The sequence below is a fragment of the Arachis hypogaea genome, chromosome 12 (assembly GCF_003086295.3).
Source record: "Arachis hypogaea cultivar Tifrunner chromosome 12, arahy.Tifrunner.gnm2.J5K5, whole genome shotgun sequence".
Lineage (NCBI taxonomy): Eukaryota > Viridiplantae > Streptophyta > Magnoliopsida > Fabales > Fabaceae > Arachis > Arachis hypogaea.
The window spans coordinates 59448014-59467356 of NC_092047.1; the positions used below are offsets into that span (position 1 = coordinate 59448014).

The 19343-nt window shown below is 33.9% G+C and overlaps 1 protein-coding gene and 1 long non-coding RNA gene across 2 annotated transcripts; both read left to right on the forward strand.

The window, feature by feature from the left end:
* The first annotated feature begins 2033 nt into the window (after positions 1–2033).
* LOC140177199 (uncharacterized) lies at positions 2034–3860 on the forward strand. The gene is made up of 2 exons (XR_011869018.1): positions 2034–2171; positions 3773–3860. It is a non-coding gene; the product is annotated as an uncharacterized lncRNA (long non-coding RNA).
* Positions 3861–3986: 126 nt separating this feature from the next.
* LOC112730057 (ubiquitin carboxyl-terminal hydrolase 23) lies at positions 3987–6963 on the forward strand. The gene is given in 7 exon segments (XM_072208274.1): positions 3987–3990; positions 4423–4533; positions 4816–4988; positions 5168–5494; positions 5694–5788; positions 5790–5817; positions 6325–6963. Coding segments are annotated over 7 exon segments (1161 nt in total). The 3' UTR covers positions 6748–6963.
* Positions 6964–19343: the final 12380 nt, after the last annotated feature.

The window sequence follows — 19343 nt, forward strand, 5'->3', positions numbered from 1 at the left end:
GTGCTGGAGACTCTTTAGGAGCAAAGAACTACTCTTAGGGATTTTGAACTTTATATTTTGTATATGTATATATGTAGTATTCTCTACTATGTGTAAACTTGTATTTTGTCCCTCTTAGAGGTTGATTTTGGAGAACCAAAATCTGTATTTATGTTTTTGTGTGTGTGTGTGTGTGTGTGTGTGTGTGTGTATATATATATATATATTCTCTAGACAGCCTTTACTTCACAGGTCGAGTCTGGAGCTTACTATAAGTATCTTGTTGGAACTGTTTATGTATGTGTATATTTTAACTCTTCTACTCTCCGTTTTTCCGCTTTATAATCTTCACATTTCAAGTGCAATGCAGTTTCTGTTTGTTCTGTTTATCCTTTGTTCAAGGCCCTTAGTTAAAATTATTCTTCATATATATACATAAGTACATATTTTGTCTTTTAGATATCATAATACCTCACCACGTCTGATTTATGACATAAAGCTCTATGTAGTAGGGTGTTACACTTTCGAACACTTTCATTCATGAACCCATTGGTTAGGCAAAAACCTCCTATGAGTCTATTAGTCCATTGATCTCCAAACATTCATTGCTAAATTGATTAAGGTACTTCCTTGTGGATTCATCTAGTCGTTAGGTGATGCCCAATAGGCTGATTGGGTCTCGTGTGATGAATTGTACTAGGAAATTTTTTGAGATGTCGAGGAAAACATGAGATGTAGCTGTTAGGTAAGACATTGAACCATTTGATGGCTAGGCTAGCTAGGGTTACTGGGAAGGCTCGACATTGGACGGCGTCTACCACTCCCTCGAGGTTCATCCTTGCCTCAAAAGCAATTTTGTGTTCCTGGGGTCTTTTGTGCTGTCATACTTCATGTTGGTCGGTTTGTCAAAATCCTTTGGCAACCTGACCTTTAGGACCTTGTCAGTAATGGGGTGGCTCCCATCAACATGTTTTTACTCCTTCTTCACTTGGAGTCTTTTTGGTAGTTCTCACCATCGTTGTTTTGGTGGTGGTTTTATTCTTGCGATCAACTGTGATCCCTGTGACTTTTGAGCCTTTGATTTGGGGATCTCGCCATGTCCCCATTTCTAGAAGTAGTTCTGGATATCGCCTTGCTTGAGTATTTCAGTGCATAGTGCTCATTGGTGGCTACTTGTTCCTCTAGTGTTTCTACCTGATGGCGAAGTTCTTAGATTATGTGGTTCGTATTTTCTCCTAAACCGCCAAAAATTTTATCATGTGTAATAGATGTTTGTTATGAGACTATAATAAGTACAGAAATATTATACTAATTTAGTTTTCTATTTATTTCCAATTGCAAGTAAAGTCTATATGATTTTTGAAATTTATTTGAGAATATTAACAAAATAATTTAAATAAAATTGTAGCTTAAGGATTTGGATATGTTGAATTTGGTGTTCATTAGAGAAAATTAAGAAATTAAAAAATGTTTCTATGAGATATGTTTAAAATAATTATGTAATAGATTCAATATAATGTTATAATAGCCTGATTTTTCATAAAATAATTTGGAAAATTTTTTGCAATTGAAATTTGCAAAAACTGTGTATCACAGTTTGGCTCTATTTAACGAGAGGCTCCTATCAAAAATAAAAATATCTTCAATTATTATTCACACAAAAATATTATATTAGTGAATAATAAAAGAGCTTTTTTGAACCACATATTTACCAAGTTCAAATTCAATGGTATGAAATTTTTACTGGTATTCTTTGCTCTAATAAACTATACCAAAATATTTTAGAGATATTTTGAAATTGAAATATCTATTATATCAGTGTTATAAACATTAGTATATGAACCAAATGACCAGATAAAGTAAAAACATAGACTCAAATAAGTACCACACATGGTAATTATCCTTTTAGGATAAATCTTGGCCATTTAGTTTATTCTTCTTCTCACTTAAACTCATGGCCACTCTCTTTCTCGTTATCATCATTATTTTCTTTTTATCGTCTTGTAAGAACAAGAGAGAGAAAGCTATGTTCATCCCATCTTTGATCTTGATTCATGAAAAATTCAAGACTTTGATTCCAACTTTCCTCCGATCAATCAATTCCTCCGATCATTCTCTTCACATCCATACTAATTTCTTGAAGGTTTGTCAACAAAATCCATATAAGGTTCAACCATGATGGTTTATCAAGGGTAATCCATTTCTAAAAATTTTTTATTTATGAACCATGATGGATTTGAGTAATAGTTTGGTTAGAGTTTATGTTCCTTATAAGTCATACAAAACCCTAAACATGTGATTTTTGTTGAAGAAATTGAATATTGCGAGTATATTTGATGATGTATGAATGTTTAGAATGAATTATAAATGTATAGATTGCACTATCAATTAGAGACATTTGAAAATGTTATGATTATGTTTAAGACATTTGGGATGAATTCTAGATATTGAAAGAAAATTTCTAAGAATATGTTCTAAAAAATGGCAAATTATAGATATTCAAAGGAATTTCACTACAAGAAAAAAGGTCTATGGCCACGCTTTTTTTTGCCACGCTTTAAAAGTGTGGCCAAAAGTGGTCAATGGCCACGCTTTTATGAGGGTGGCGATTGAATAGAGATTCGGCCACGTTTTTTCTCGCCACGCTTCAAAAGCGTGGCGAAAAGGGTCAACGGCCACGCTTTTGGAAGGGCGGCAATTGATTAGAGATACGGCCACGTTTTTTTTTTGCCACGCTTTAAAAGTGTGGCCATAGAGAGAAACAGGGACGTTTCAAAAGCGGGCAACAGAATTTCATTACGGACACGGTTACGAAGCGTGGCCATATCCTGGCCCTCTATTGGCACGCTTTTGAAGCGTGGCCAAAAGGTTTTTGAAAAATAAAACCCTAATAATAAGCCCAAAGAAAGCTTCGGGACTACTCTCTCACTCTCAACTCGATCTTACGCTGTCACTCTCAACTCCCATCTCTCAACCCTGGAAGAGCTCAGATCCCCGCCGTCACCAACACTGTCCTCGCTGCGCCATTAGCCTCCCCTCTGCCTCGTCTCCTCCTCGTCACTAGGGTCGCCCTCGTTTACCTCGTCACTAGCGTTGTCCTCCTCGCCGATCTCCTCTGCATCGTCAGTGTCGTCTTCTCTGCTCTCCTTCCTTGTAGTTTCGCCTTCCTTACCACCATGCCCTAACCCTCACCATTGCCTTCCTTGTCATCGCGCTGCTACATCCCCCCACTACGCCTCCACCGCACATCCGCCTCGCATCTGCTACATCCCTCGTTCGTGTAGGACTCGCCCCTGCTTCATTAAATTTGTGGCAGACATCTTTCCGCTTCTTCAGGTATGATTTTTTTTCTTTTTGTATTTATAGAAGAATTCTTGATGATGCTAATTTTGAGAATTAGATGGTAATGTCTTGCTGTAAATTTAGTATTTAATTCCATGATTTGATGTTGTTGCTTAGAGAAATATTATTTGAGACTTAAAATTTGAGGGTAACATGACCCAAAAAGAAAAATAAAAAAATAGACTTAGTTCTGGACTCTGCAAATTGGTGTCGCTGTAAAACATCATGTGTTGAACATCAATGAATGCTTCTCTTGCCTTGTTATGGCTATTAAATATGAGACAAGTTGAAAGCATTGAAAATGTGAAATTCGTTTGACAGCTTCTTTATGCCCTTCTTTCGCTCCCAATAGATATTTTCTTGAGCATGAGGGTGTTATTTTAATGTCTATTAGCACTGGTTTAGGTTTGCTGTCACAATAGATTGAATGATGAATTGATAATATTTTCAGATTTATGCTGGTTCCTTCTTTGCCATTCCCCTTGTCCGATGGTTTTTTATTAGGAAGAGGAATGCTGACATTGAAAAGAGAAATAAAATTAGGAAGCAGTGTTCAAAAGTACTCGAATTACCTGACCCTTCACTGAGACAGAAGGTATGGTTATTCATTTTGCTCCCATGTAGTTTTAGGAAGGTATGTTAATTAATTTAATTTGAAGACTAACATGGGTATTTTTATCAAGCCTAGTAGTATATTTATCATTGCATGAAACCGGTAAAAAATACACAAGCAAGCAATAATGAAAGCATACAAGAATTGATCTTGCCTGATTATAAATTAGAAAAAATATTAGAATTTCTAATAGAGGGAAGATAATAGAATTAACATTATACGTACACAATTTGTTATTAATTATTGGAAGGGAAAGGTAAAAGGAAGAAATTTGAAGTACAATTTAATTAGTTAGAATTTCTAATGAAATGTGCATTAGCATAAATTGTCATTCAAATTAGTTGGAATGGAAATATGAAACTTTTATCTCATATTTCCCGAGTGGTGAGATGAGGAGATGGTGCTTCTATAGTTTTGGAAAACGGGCTTGCATGTGAAGGAAATCATTACTGTGTTGAGTATCTTATTATGTTTTACCATAATTGTAGGCCATGTTACTGGATTTTGTGCTCTATGTGCAATACAGAATCATGTAAGTCGTGCACTGCATGCATCTGGAAGAACATTATCCCCCGAGGATCTGGTTGGGAATCTGCGGTGTATCCTTATGTTTTGAGTTGTTTGTTTATGGATAAGCAGTTAAGAATGTTTCTTTTATTTTTCACCTTCATGTTTCTTTTTGGGAAATTTGATAAGGATTAGGTTGCCTTCCTAAAATATCCTGTTGCACTGTGTGTTTGTTCCTTTACTTGGTTTTTGAACTAAGTATATGGAAATAAACTCTTGTCTTAGGCATACTTGATGTGCTATAATTTGTTAGCCTAGTAGTATCACTTATTTTCATATTAGCGTGAAATTTATACTTCCTGACCTTAGATCAGGTATATCACGAAATTTCCAAAATACAAGGCAGGAGGATGCACATGAGTATATGGTCAACTTACTTGAGTCAATGCATAAATGCTGCCTGCCTTCTGGTGTACCAAGTGAATCACCTAGTGCTTATGAGAAAAGTTTTGTTCATAAAATATTTGGTGGTCATCTGCGAAGTCAGGTTAGATTTCTTGACTACTGGTTTATTTTTTGTGAGCGAGGTCATTACTAATTGAGTTTAGAAATGGTCTGGTAAATATGTAACCCATAAATTGTGATCTGTATAGAACAATATTGCTCTATAATTTTTTCCCCTGTAATGACTGATTGTCGTATACTTATGTGGTTGCTTTCTCTTAGGTGAAATGTCAGCAGTGTTCCTTTTGCTCCAACAAGTTTGATCCATTCTTAGATCTAAGTCTCGAAATTTTCAAGGCAGAATCATTGCAGAAAGCACTTGCAAATTTCACTGCTGCAGAATGGTTGGATGGAGGGGAGAGGCAATACAATTGTCAAAGATGCAAGCAGAAAGTTTGGGCTCTGAAACAGCTTACAGTTCATAAGGCACCTTATGTGCTAACTATTCACTTAAAGCGATTCCATGTGCACAATCCTGGACAGAAGATTAAAAAGAAGGTTTGGTTTGACTGTGCTCTGGACCTAAAACCTTTTGTCAGTGGCTCATATGTAAGTTGTTCTTTTTTGCTAAGTTTTTGTGGGCATAAAATATCTCACCTTGTTAGAATTTCTTTTTTAGATGAAATAAGTAAATCATGTTACTTTATATATCTTTTGCTAAAAGGAGATCCCTCTGTTTCTCATTGAAAATATTTACTCTGCCGATTGAGTACCTTTAATCTGTGTATAAGTTTCTTCTTTTTAGCAGGAAGGAGATGTGAAGTATTCTCTCTATGGGGTTTTGGTTCATTCTGGTTCTAGCACTCATTCTGGACATTATTACTGCTATGTCCCCACATCAAATGACGTGGTATATCTTGGATGACAATAGGGTATTGCAAATTTCTATCTCTTTTTCTTCTGGTATTGTTTTTTTCTGTTCTTTCATCTATTTGGGTGGGACGAAAGAGCATATAGTGTCTCTAGACTGGAGGAACTAAAGAAAAATTAAAGTATAAATCTTGTCTCGCAGAACTAGAACTTGAATAGCATCATTACTTTTTAAAAGATCTATCTCCTCTTGTGCTCTGTTTTTAATATTCAAAAGTTATTGTCTTCTCACTGATTATTGAAAATCAATAAACGCTGAGCATTAGAATCTTCAGCAGAAACTCTGAATATATCCAATTGCATGAGTCAGGTTGTGCATGCTGATAATAAATAAGTACTAGTTCTTTTATTCACGTAAATTTGATGAATTAATAAATATAAGCTACGGAGATGTCTAGAAAAAATTGCGAATTGCTGTTTTGGTGAATGTTGTTTGGAGCTACTATCAATCATATATGAACATTGTGTCATTGAATTGCCATTTTAACCCATTCGCACTAATGCATCAGGTATACAATGTCAGTGAGCAAGAAGTGTTAAATCGGCAGGCATACATGCTATTTTATGTTCGTGATAGAAAAAATATTGTTTCTAGGAAATCTGTTGATATTATTAAGAAGGAGAACGGAAATATGGATTCTGCTGCAGCAAACCAAGTATTGAAGGGACTTTTCAATGGTCTGGCAGAAAATAAATCTTGTGAATCTTCTTTAAATGCTCAAGCTCAGATAAAAATGTCAAATTTTGACTCATCAGTTGTTTCCTTTACGAAGTACAGTCTGGTTCAGCAAAAAAGTTGCCCTTCATTAGCAGGAAGCTTTGTTCAAAATAAAAAACCTATATCTGATCCTTTTCCAAGGAGCAGCCACACAAAGGATCACAAGGAGGGCTCTCCATTGTTGGCTCAAAGCACGAATGCTTGTCGACACTAGATAATTCAAGAAAGGAGAACTGTCTCCCTAGTTGTGTGAAAAGTTTTTAGTTTTGGAATTTAAACTCCGAGATTTATTTTGTATTTGAGTATTATTTTTTAATATATAAAACAATTATAACAAAAATTATGTTACTAATTACTATTTGATTTGTCTTGTAATAAAAATTGTATACTATATTTATTGGTTTGGTAATAAAAAAGGATTGAAAATTTATATTGTGTAGTGATGAAGGTAAAGTCAAAAAAGAATTTTTTTTTTAATTTGAAAAGGCTATTGCCACGCTTTAAAAGCGTGGCCGTATTTCTCGCTATCGCCACGCTTTAAAAGTGTGGCCGTATACCTCTTTATCGCCACGCTTCAAAAGCGTGGCCATATCTCCCACCTACAGCCACGCTTTTAAAAGTGGCAATTCATAAAAAAATGTGGTAAAAAAAAGCGTGGCGATAGAGCAACCGTCACCCTTTCATAGGTCACCTTTCAAAAGCGTGGCAGTAGCTCAAAAAGCGTGGCAATAGAGCTGTTTTCTTGTAGTGTTTTCTAAGAATATGTTATAAACAAAAAAGATGAAGGAAAGACCAAAATTTACCAAGAAAAGAGCTAAAAAGTGATGAAAACATAACTTAAAGGACAAAAATATAATTAAGTAAAAGTTATGGAAACCATAGGAATGCATCCAAGAAGATAGTTACGAAGTAAAAATTAGGAAAGTGTAGAGACCAATAGCTAACATAGTGTAAATTAGAAGAGAAGGAGGGCGAAAGTGCAATTAAAAAATATTAAAAAAATATAAATATAGAAAGTTTTTTTTTATACTTTATAAAAATAAAAAGTTTGAGGATAAAAATTGTAACACCTTAACTTTTAGCACGTTATGATCGTACTAAAAGTAAGGCGTTATGAACTTGATTTCTTTTATTATCTATTTAATATTGAACCTTTACGTCGATATCACATTTAAGTTTTTAGGAAAATTTTAGAAAATTGTTATAGTAATTAAAACCACATATCAAAGATCTTCAAATAATAATAATCACATAATTATTAATAAATATAGAGGCTATACAGTTAAATTTAAAATAAAACTCGAATACAATACCTATCCCTCTAACTAAAATAAAATCCTAATAAATAAAGGCGAGGGAACCTATGAAAATAACTTAACTTATAAATAATTTCAACTATTCGTCCGCGCCTTTATACTGAGTCTTCAAACCTGTCACTGAAAGGGTAGAAGATTTTGGGGGTGAAAACAAACCACACGTTCTCAGTAGGAAATGGGAATGCCGTAAAAGTAATGAATTTAATGCAAATAATTAACTTACTTAGTAAAACTATTTTGTTAAACCTTTGGAAATACTTTTATTTCTACTTTAGATAAATAATTACTTTTCTTTAAATTTCTCAACTCAAAACAGATTTTAATCACAAAATTAGTCATACTAACCATCTCTCAGCCACATAATCATTTTTCAACCACAACATCTCACCTCAATACATCTGTGAACTAACAGCACAAGTAAGGGATTCAAACCAACATACAAACAAGTCAAACAGCACAATCACAGAGAAGTAATACAAGCAAACACAACCAAATACAAATGTGCAAAGAACATGATGTATGTCTATTCATAATGTAGGCCATGAGCTCATGTGTCGGTTGCCTACCCGCTCCCGATATTACCCGGGCACAAGTCCCAAATATGGCTTTCCAGATGCATACAGTGTGCTTATAAGTCGTACGGCTAGGCCGCATACAGTGTGACTTTCCAAATCAATAAGCGTACATCTAGAAAATAGTTCTCAGTGTGTGGGCGTCCCCACTTTACATTTGACTCTAAGACCCAAACAATGTCACATATGCTCTCCTGTGGCAGACAATCTCTTTAAGTTAATATATCCTTTAGGTCCTTGTTCTCTACTCTCCTGTGGCAGAGATTCCTTTTCTTAAAAATCCGAGCTCAAAACAGCACTTAAAACAAAATCTCTCCTTACAAATTTGGATTTAAAACATTATGTTTTTCTTAATAAATTGAGTTTAAAAATAGAATACACCTTTTCTCAACTAAATAAATCTCAAATAATTTAATTTTCCAAAACCAAATCTTTTAAAATAACTTTTCAAATAAAACCTCAGATTTTATAAAATTTCGGCAGCACTTCCCCTAAAACTCTTAGCCACCCTTTTCGAGTCCCAACCGAACCATTTTCAACCTCTTTTCAATCATTTCTAATAACTCAAACTAATTCCAATATCAGAAATTATTTTCAAATCTCAGTTCAATACCAACAAATCGAACCAATTTCAATGTCAAAATCTTTACTGACTCTCAGAATCATTTTCGATAAATCAATAAAACTCATTTCCAATATCTCAAATCGATTCAAATGTGGATTTATTTTCAATATCAAATGAATCCCAAACCAAGAAAATTTATTTTACATAGTATTTAATCAAACCGACTTTCTAACTCAATAATTAGAATTTTCAACACTCCTAATCAATCAAGAAATCAAATACATATTCATCAAATTTAGTCACAAACACAACTCAAATTCATCATTCAGTCATTCCAAACAATCATAAATTATTTACAAATACCCACTAGACTTCCATGGCATTCATAGTTTAAAACAGTTAATTTCAAAATAAAATTTCCTACCTCCCACTACAACAAATAAGGGTTTTCGCAACGGTCGAAAACCGTTGCCATAGATAAAAAAACCGTTCCTAAAATCTTAGGCAACGGTTTTGCAACGATTTTTGACCTGTGGTATATGCGGCCGTTGCCAATACTCATAGGCAACGGTTTTTTACCTAAGGCAACGACAACCAAAAAAACTGTTGCCATAGTGACTGGCCTAGGCAACGGTTTTGACAACCCTTTTTAAACAACGGTTTAGCACCGTTACTAGATAGAGAACGGTTTAGAACCGTTCTCTTCCATGACGAAAAGGTTTAAAACCATAACTAGATAGGCAATGGTTTTAAGCTGTTGTAATTTTGTTATTTACAAAGCCAACGGTTTAAAAGTGTTGCCTTCGATATTTTTTTTGCAACGGTTTAAATACCATTGCCATTTTATAGTTGCCGTTGGCAACGGTTTTAACACCATTGCCCTTGGTAACTTTTAACAACGATTTTTCGTAATTATATAATTCTTTATTTACAATAATTTTTTCATATTGCATTGAAATTAGTTCCAACTATTTTTTTTAATTTATTGTCAATAAATAACCTTAACTATTTGAATCAAATTACTAAAGAAAACTAATTGAACATATACCATCAAATTTGATTTATAAAGTATTACGTAAGATCTACAATCATATTATATCATCATTGCAAAATACCATAATACTAGTCTAAGTCATAACTACTTCTAATTATATCATCATCATTTTTCAAAATACCATAATACTAATCTAAACAACCTTGAACTATATCATCTAATTTTGCAAAAAATACAATAACAAAAGAGAATTGAAATAGCTAAGTAACAAGTTTATCATCATCATGTCTACAAGTACATGACTTTTACTCTCTAACATTTACTCTTCAAAATTTGTGACCTTAGTTAAGTTCATTTTTCCCTTCAACATGTTTTCCTGTAACACAAAATAAAAAATAGTAAATCAAATATAAAACTACACATTTCTAATACTAATAATGTTTAGACTAACAATAAGTGATTTTTCTCATCAAAAGCTTATTAATTCTAAAGAACTCCTAGAAGTCAACCACTAATAATCAAAAGAAACATCTCAAGCAATCATAAAACTAACAATTCGTATCTAACAAAGTATGCAAAGAAGTATCTAATAAAGATAAAAAGATTAAGATAAGCATGAAAAAAAAAGTATAATTGGAAAAGGAGAAAAATCACAAATAACATTTTTAGTTTGCACTTTCTAATTTCTATAGATATATAAATTAAACTGTACCGAAAGGAGTGGATCCAAAGATAGAAATATAAGTCCTTATCTTATTATTTATTTTATATGTATAAATATCATACAAATTAAAGGATCTAAAGATAGAAATATAAGTCCTTATCTTATTATTCATTTTATATGTATAAATATCATATAAATTAAAGGATATATGCAAACATTTCCTGCTTTCAATCTTCTAATTTTGTGAATTAATTTTGCCACTATTTGATTGTAATACTCTTATTTTAAAAAGATAAACTACAACAACAGCAAAAAAAAATGGAAGGTTTTCTTGGTAGCTATTTGTGCCATGTTTTGAAAACTAAAAGGGAAGAAGTACACTAATATAAGAAAACATCAAATTAGAAAACTAATTGTGCCATGTTTTGAAAACCAAATCTAGTTTGGCATTAAGAATACGTATGCTCCTAATTCGGTTGTATCAGTACCAATGCCATTAGGGAAGGTTTCCTTAGTAGCTCCATAAAGTTATACAATTTATCAATACATGCCATTAGATAAGAACAATAGCATAAAGTAAAATTTTATAGCTTTCAAAGCTAAATTCTTTAAACTTCATAATCATCTCCCTACCATTAAATCAAGCTAGTTAGTATTCAGATTTGATATTCCTTAGTTTTATTCCACCAAAGCAACTAAAATTGTGCTAACTTCCTAACAACATGATGAAGCTTTGCAACTACTGGATATATGTTATTTATAAAAATATAATTAACTTTCAAGTTGAACTATATATTATGCATACTTATAACAACTCCAAAGCCGCATTTGTTTAAGGAGAATAATAAAAGAGAGGTCCTTCTGAAAGATCTCACAACATGAGAGTGAATGGATAACTTTGACCATGCTATGCAACAACAATACCTAATACTAACCATACTTACCAGTTACCGAAACTAGTTAGCTAGATTGCAATTTCATGCAAACCTCACATATTTAAACCCTACAATCGTTTTTTTAAAAGTTTTCGTCTAACTAACAATTTCATGTCTAAATTATCAATATTAGTGATTAGTGAATGTTAACATTTTCTCATTGGAAACTTTTCAAACAAGCTATTAGAATATCAATACAAATTTTGTAATAGTCAACCATATTAAAAGGTCAATACCATTTTTAATGAAAAGCTACATAGCTTGAAAGTTAGGTAGAAATAAGTCAAAACCTGTTTTAAAAATCAGCAAGCTTAGTATCTTTCAACTTGCACAACTTTTACTACAAAATTTCAATTAAGCTAAATTTTGGTTTGGAGACTCCTAACTTATCTAGCAACAAGTGTGTCTTAGTTGTAACCCAATTGCTATTAAATTCTAAGAGTTACAAGCATTGGAAGTTGATGCATAACTTGCTGAAAACTTATTCTTTCCAACTTTGACCACTAATTTTCAAAATTTCACAACTCCCAATCCTTAACTCCTAAATTTCTGAAGTTTTAGAGAAATAAACCAAGTTGATTAAATTTTAAAACAAAATTGGTTTCGCTCCATAACTCAGCTCATAGGAGTCGCAGCAAGACAACCAAGTTGCTGCCCTATTCTAATTTTTCTGCAGCAGGACAGATTTAACGACTTGACTTTAAAAATTCGTCATAAATTGTATATTTAATGAAAAGACCTCAAATTTTTCAGTCCAGTTTCATATATACCCAAGTTTAACCCAGACTTAGTCCCATGCAATTTCGATCATTACAGAATTAGTTATAGCTTTTCAAAGTTTCTAACTTCTTTTAAAAGTAATGCAGAATATCAGATTTCATAATTTAACTTAGAAAAATCATAACTAATTCTTCAATTAATACGAAACTTTCAAAATTGAATCTTAATAACTATACTTGTTGTAGTTCACTTAACTTTTAGTCTCATGTCATTCCAATAACTATTAAGTTATTGGTTCACTTTCAAAGTTGCTGTTTAACTCCAAAACTCAGATTTTCAACAAACAGTTCAACATTTCAAGATTCAATCCTTCAAATGTTCTCTAAACCCAAGTCCAATCAATCACCAAGTTCACTACCATTACAATAATCAAATAACCAGCTCAATAGCAACAAATTCAATATAAACTATCAAAATTCAGAATTCACAACAATCTCTCATCAAACAATTTCATAACTCACACATAATCAATCAATATCACAGAATCCACAAATTCAATCAATTCACAGCCACAATTCAACATCCATATATAATCAATCAATTACTCACAACAATTAAAACTATTTGCAATTATTCAATAAACTCTGTGGGCATTCTTAAATTAAAACCGTTTAAATTAAGCCCTTTACCTCGATGTCGAAATTAAGAAAAACCGAACTGAAGGCGGAGTTGCAGCATGAACACTTGCTGAACCGCAACCAACAACGCAATAGCTTTATTCCTTCAAACAGAACCAGCAGCAACTCCGACAGCTACCTCCAGTGGCGGTGACAGCGTCAGTTAACATAAACACACTAACAATAACCCTCACAGCAACAACAGGATAACTTAGGCGAACAAAGAAAAATCAGAAAGAGGGTAAAGCTCACCAGGACAGTGGCGAGTTGCAGTAGAAACAGAGTGGCGATCATGGTGGCAACTTCAATGGTGGAAAACCCATAACAGAAACAGAGCAAACTTTAATGGAACAGAGGTGAAGTTGGAGGAGTAGCAACGGCGCTAGTGACTCAGAGCGGCAAGGACGCGGCGCTGGATCACCCCACTGACGGCGGCGGCAGCAAGACATGGTGGAACCTTCTTCCTTCCCCTTGTCGATATCGTCTTCTCTCTCGCTCGCCTCTGGTTCTCGCAGCGTCGTTCTCTCTCCATCTCTCCTCTCCGCGACGGCGACGGCAACGGTGACAGTGACACCCACCGTCGCTGCCTCCTTCTTTTCCCTTCTCCTCTCCGTTTCATTCTCCCTCCTTGGTTCCTTTCTTCCCTGATTTTCCGTTTTCCCCCTCTCCATTACCCTTTCTCTCTTTTTTCCTCGTTCTTCTGTGTGTGCGCGTTTAAGTTAGGGTAAGAAAATAGAAAATTTGTTATATTAGGTGAAAATTTGGTTGTGATTTGGGAATTTAGAGTTAGGATAAAATATATACGAGTGATATAATAATTTTACAAAATATTTGAGATAAAATAATAATTTAGAATTAAAATATAATATTATAAAAATTAATTTTAGAACACATATAATTTTATTTATTAATTTATCAGAAATAATTATTTTTAATTTAAATTATAAAATGAACGTATTAATTATATTTTATAAAATATAGTTTAAATTCGAAAATATCAATTATTTAAATTATTGATATAATTTTTTATTATTTTTTTATTACTAAAATTTTAATTTCAATTTGTATAAAATAACTAATTATAATAAAAATTGTACATAAACATTAATTAACTTAAACTTAAAGTATTTATAAAAAAATTAATTTAATCATTTCTAATAAATTAATTTATAAGAGCTTAAAATAAACCATAATTGATTTATAATAAAATTATTTTTTAATAAAAAATATTAAAAAAATTGATGTCATAGTTATAAAACCATTCTTTAAAATAGTCAAAGAGAACGGTTTTATTTTGTTGCTATAACAAAGTGAAAAATTGAACTTGAACATCAACGTTGTAAAAACCGTTCTATAAAGGGATAAGTACTTTTTTCATCCCAAAGGTCTGGGGTCGAAATCAAAATCGTCTCCGACCTTTTTTTTATTAAAATCATCCTCAACGTTCAAAAACGCTTTAAAATCATCCTTTTCCGAATTTTTGGACCAAAATACCCTCATCATCATCATTCTCCTCTTTACCTTCCTCACCCCACCACCTCCACTACCACCAACATTACCACCACAACCACCATCAACACCACCACCACCACCAACACAAACACCACACCAACACCAACCAACACCAACACCAAGACTATCAAACAACAGCAACAATACCATACCACCACAACCACCATCAACACCAACACCACCACCACCACCACCACCATCAAGCCCCTCACCGTAAACCCCCACCCCTCACCCCACTCCCTCACCCCCTCACCCCCTCACTGTAACCCCCACCCCTCACCCCACTCCCTTACCCCCTCACCCCCTCACTGTAACCCCCACCCCTCACCCCACTCCCTTACCCCCTCACCCCCTCACTGTAACCCCCACCCCCTCACCCCACTCCCTCACCGCAACCCCCACCCCCTTCCTCATGCCCCTCTCTTCATGGTCATCATCATCATCATCATCAACAGATTTCATCAACAACAACAAATTTCATCAAAAATCCAGAAATTTAAATTTCAACAACAAATTTATCAACAACAACAAATTTCATCAAAAATTCAGTTCACAGAAGAAGAAGAAAAAAAAGAAGAAGAAGAAGAAGCGGTGGTGCGGTGCGGTGCGGTGCGGTAGGACGGCAGGGCGGCAGGCCGGCGGTGCGGTGGTGCGACAGTATGAAGAAGAAGAAGAAGAAGAAGAAGAAGAAGAAGATGATGATGATGATGGTGGTGCGGTGGTGCGGTGCGGTGCGATATGACGGTAGGGCGGCGGTGCGGTGCGGTGCGGCAGGACGGCAGGGCGGTGCGACAGGACGGCAGGGCGGCGGTCCCCCTTCTCTCCCCCTCCTCCCCCCGTTTTTCTCGCGGCCTCCCCCCCCTTTCTTTCTCTCCCCAATCCCCACCCCCTTTTCTTCTTTTTATTTATTTATTTTATATTTATTTTATTTTACAATATTTTAATAATAAAAGGTAATTTGGTAAAAAAATAAAATTGAAATAAAAAATGACGATTTTATAACGTTTTGTAACGTTGAGGATGATTTTAATAAGAAAAAAAGGTTGAGGACGATTTTGATTTCGACCCCAAACCTTGGGGACGAAAAAAGTACTTATCCCTTCTATAAAACTATCTAATAGAACGGTTTTAAAGTGTTACCATTTTGGCAACGGTTTTTATACGTATCCTTTGTACAAATATTTAAACAACAATAAAAAATTGTTGCCTAAAAACAAATTATTGTAACGCTTATAAAATCGTTCTTTAAAATAATCAAAGAGAACGGTTTTATTTTGTTGCTAAAAGTAGTGTAAAATTGAACTTTAACGGCAACACTTTAAAAAACCGTTGTCTAAAATCATCTAAGAGAATGGTTTTAAGGCGTTACAAATTTGGCGTTGTTAAAGCCCATATTTATGGTAGTGTTCGTATGAAATCAAAATCAAAGAAAGTTTCAGAGAAACTTTTTGACTGAGCTGCTGAAGAGAAAAGCGTCAGAAATCATCTGTGCCTTCTAGAACTCCAGTTGACCGAACTCAAGGGGCAGGAGAGCTACGTCACCGTCGATTTCCACCGATCAAAAGTGATGCCAATATATAGAAGAGGAGAATACGAACACTTTTATCGAATTATATTTTTTATTGGAGTTACGGATCTCAAGAAATCGAAACCGGAAACTCAGATGTTCTATAATTTCTCAATCTCTCTCCCTTACGGTTTTTTCCTTTTTCTTTTCTCTCAAGTTCAATTCGGTAAAGCATGAATGAAAGAAATGTAAGTGGAAGTGATTAAAGCTAATGGGAATGGATGGAAATTTGTGGTAGCTAAGGAATTTAGTTGTCATTAATCTTATATATATATATATATATATATATATATATATATATATATATATATATATATATATTGCAAATAAGTCACGTTTACTTCTTCTTTTTGTACACTTTGAACCTTGACCAAGTGAATGAGATAATTGAAAGAATATATAATGACATTAGATGATTAAAATAAATATTGGTTAGGTGTCAAGGTTAATAAATAAAAGAAAGCATGTGTTATTATTATATATATACATATGCATAGTAAATCAAGTTCCATTTCTTTTTTTTGGTTCCTTTGAAGGCTACGTTAGGTACCTTCCAATAATAATAATAATAACAATAATAATAATAATAATAAATTTAATTTTTGTATATCAAAATAATTTTTGATAAATATTTTAAACTAATAAAATAAGTTATAATTAGATTAAACTTTAATAATTATAAAATTTTATTTAATTATTTTTGTTAATAATAATTTTTAAAAATAAAATCTCAATATGATATAATAATTTATAAATAATTAATTATTTAATTTTTAAAAATTTGAGGTTTTACAAAAATCATAATTTTACAAAAGATTTGGGGTGAAATATAAATAAAATAAATTTTGAGATAAAATCATAATTTAGGTAAAGTACGAGAGTTAAATTTAAAATTATAATAAAATACAGAGACAATGATGTAATTAACTAAAAGTTCAAGGACAAAAGTATAAATATGTCATACAATGATGAAATGGTTATTAAGATAAAAATTTAGGAATAATAAGATAATTTTAAAACATTAAGAACGTAAAAGTTATTAAGTAAAAGATTAAGGACAAAATAAGAATTTCGAAGTATAAAGGATATAAGAGTAATTTTAGAAAAGATTCAAAGTAATATATTAATTTTTGGAACTTAAAAGATATAAATGTCATTTTTTAAAAGACGAGGGTTAAACGATGAATTTAAGCAAAAAAAAGATAAGATTGTTGTTAATTGAAAGATTTTGCGAAGCGTAGCGCTTGCTTGAGAACCAGAAGGAAGGTTTCCCTAGGAGGATGGCGACATATAGCATTCAAGGAGGAAACGATTTCTGAGATAAGAATGGTGAAGCATAGCGCCTATTTCAGAGATATCGATTTCTGGCAATGACCTATTCACGAGCTCATGACTAGTAGGATAGATATGTATCATATTATTTACAATATATTTTTTGTGATTGCTCACTGTGATTATATTTTGTGTTTGTGCTTTGTGACTTGTTTGAGTTTGCTTGCTATTATTTTTTTATTGCTGTAAGGAACTATAGCAATAGATTTAGATAGATAGATAGAAATTGTAAATCTAGGGTCAACCACTGTATGCGCATGACTATCCAAACGAAAAAGATTACCCTAAGACCGATAGATCGTAAATTCTCACTCCTTTCCTTCACTATTTCTACAGATGTGATTGATGGTGAAGTACACAAAGTTGTTAGAGTTGTTCTCTTAGAGTGACCTAGGCTATCACAGTACATTTGTTAGAGCCAAGACTCGTGTTCATACATATACCTCATATGGACTTTTCTTCTTACGCTCCTTACCCTTTTATTACCCCAGTTTCACAATTTCTCTCGCTAAGGTACATCCTGAAGTACCACAACGTTTGTCCCCTCTTCAGCTAGAGTTTCCGCCATGGCCTCAACCAGAGTTACAGGTAGAGTTATAGCTAGCTTAGACCAATATAGTATAGCGTTGACCAGTTCGAGATTTCGAGAGATAGTCTTAAATGCATCTAATCAGAGTGACGCGGTGAAAACAGGAAGCTAAGGCAATACCCAATGGTCATGTAGGGACAATGATAGAGATCTTTCGAAAATTTGATGGCACTCGGCAGGACACAACGTTCGGAGATTGGAGTTTTTTCCTCTTTCTATTAGTATTTTGTTGAGGGGCAAGATTTTAATCGTAATTAACTTGAGTACCAGACTAAAGGCTTCTTCATAGGCCAGGACTCGGAGTGTTATAGGTCTATATGTATATGTTTTTTTTTTAAAGTAAGAGCTCAACACACAAGTGGAGCAAAGTAATACTAAGCCAAGAACAATAAATACATAACAACTCCTATGTCATCTTCGGCATAGCCATCAACAACATGAGTTATTTACAACACCATTCCTTAGCACATGAAAATGATTGCTCCACATAGTCATTTTCTTGCTGTGGAATATGGCATCATTCTGGCGTAGCCAAATAATCCATAAGATTGAGAAGAATCCAAGTAGCCAATACTTACGCCTCTCTTTTCTCATCGGCACGGATTTCCAACTCTCATAATGCTCTTTCAAGTTGCCAGGGACAACCCACGTCTCTCCAAATGCCGATATCCAAGCACACCACACCTACCAAGAGTACTCACAAGTAATAAATAAATGTTGTATATTTTCAGTATCTTTCCTACACAGCACACACAAAGCATCATTCTGTTGTAATATCCCCAACCTAATCAGCCGGTCCTTTGTATTGACCCGGCCTACCAATACAAACCAGGCGAATAACTCCACTCGAAGCGGAACTAGGCCTTTCCAGATCGCCTTAGTAAACCTGTATCTCAGTAACTCCTCATCCAAAGTCTCTTCCTGCAAAACCTGCACAAACGAGTTAGTAGAATAAACGCATTCCTTATCAAATTTCCACACGACTCTATCTTGCACATCTGCTATCAGTCTAATAGATTGCAGGACATGAAGCAGTTGGTTCAATGTATCTGTCTCCCACTGTCGTAGTTCTCTTCTCCATTGGAAGTGCCAAACCCACTCTATCCCATCCTAGAACCCACACTCCCCAATTACTGATCCTTTTTTGTTTGAAATCAAGAAGAGTCTCGGAAAGGAGTCTTTCAGCTTCCCCACTTGTAGCCATGTATCCTCCCAAAAACTTGTGGATCTTCCATCTCCAATTTTCATAGCAAGGCCATCAATCATCTTCTGCCTGACATGTTGCTCTTTTATTTGCACTTGACATATATCTCTCCACGGACTCCCTCTTTTTGGCAATGTCTGAGTTGACAACAAGTGATTTGGGT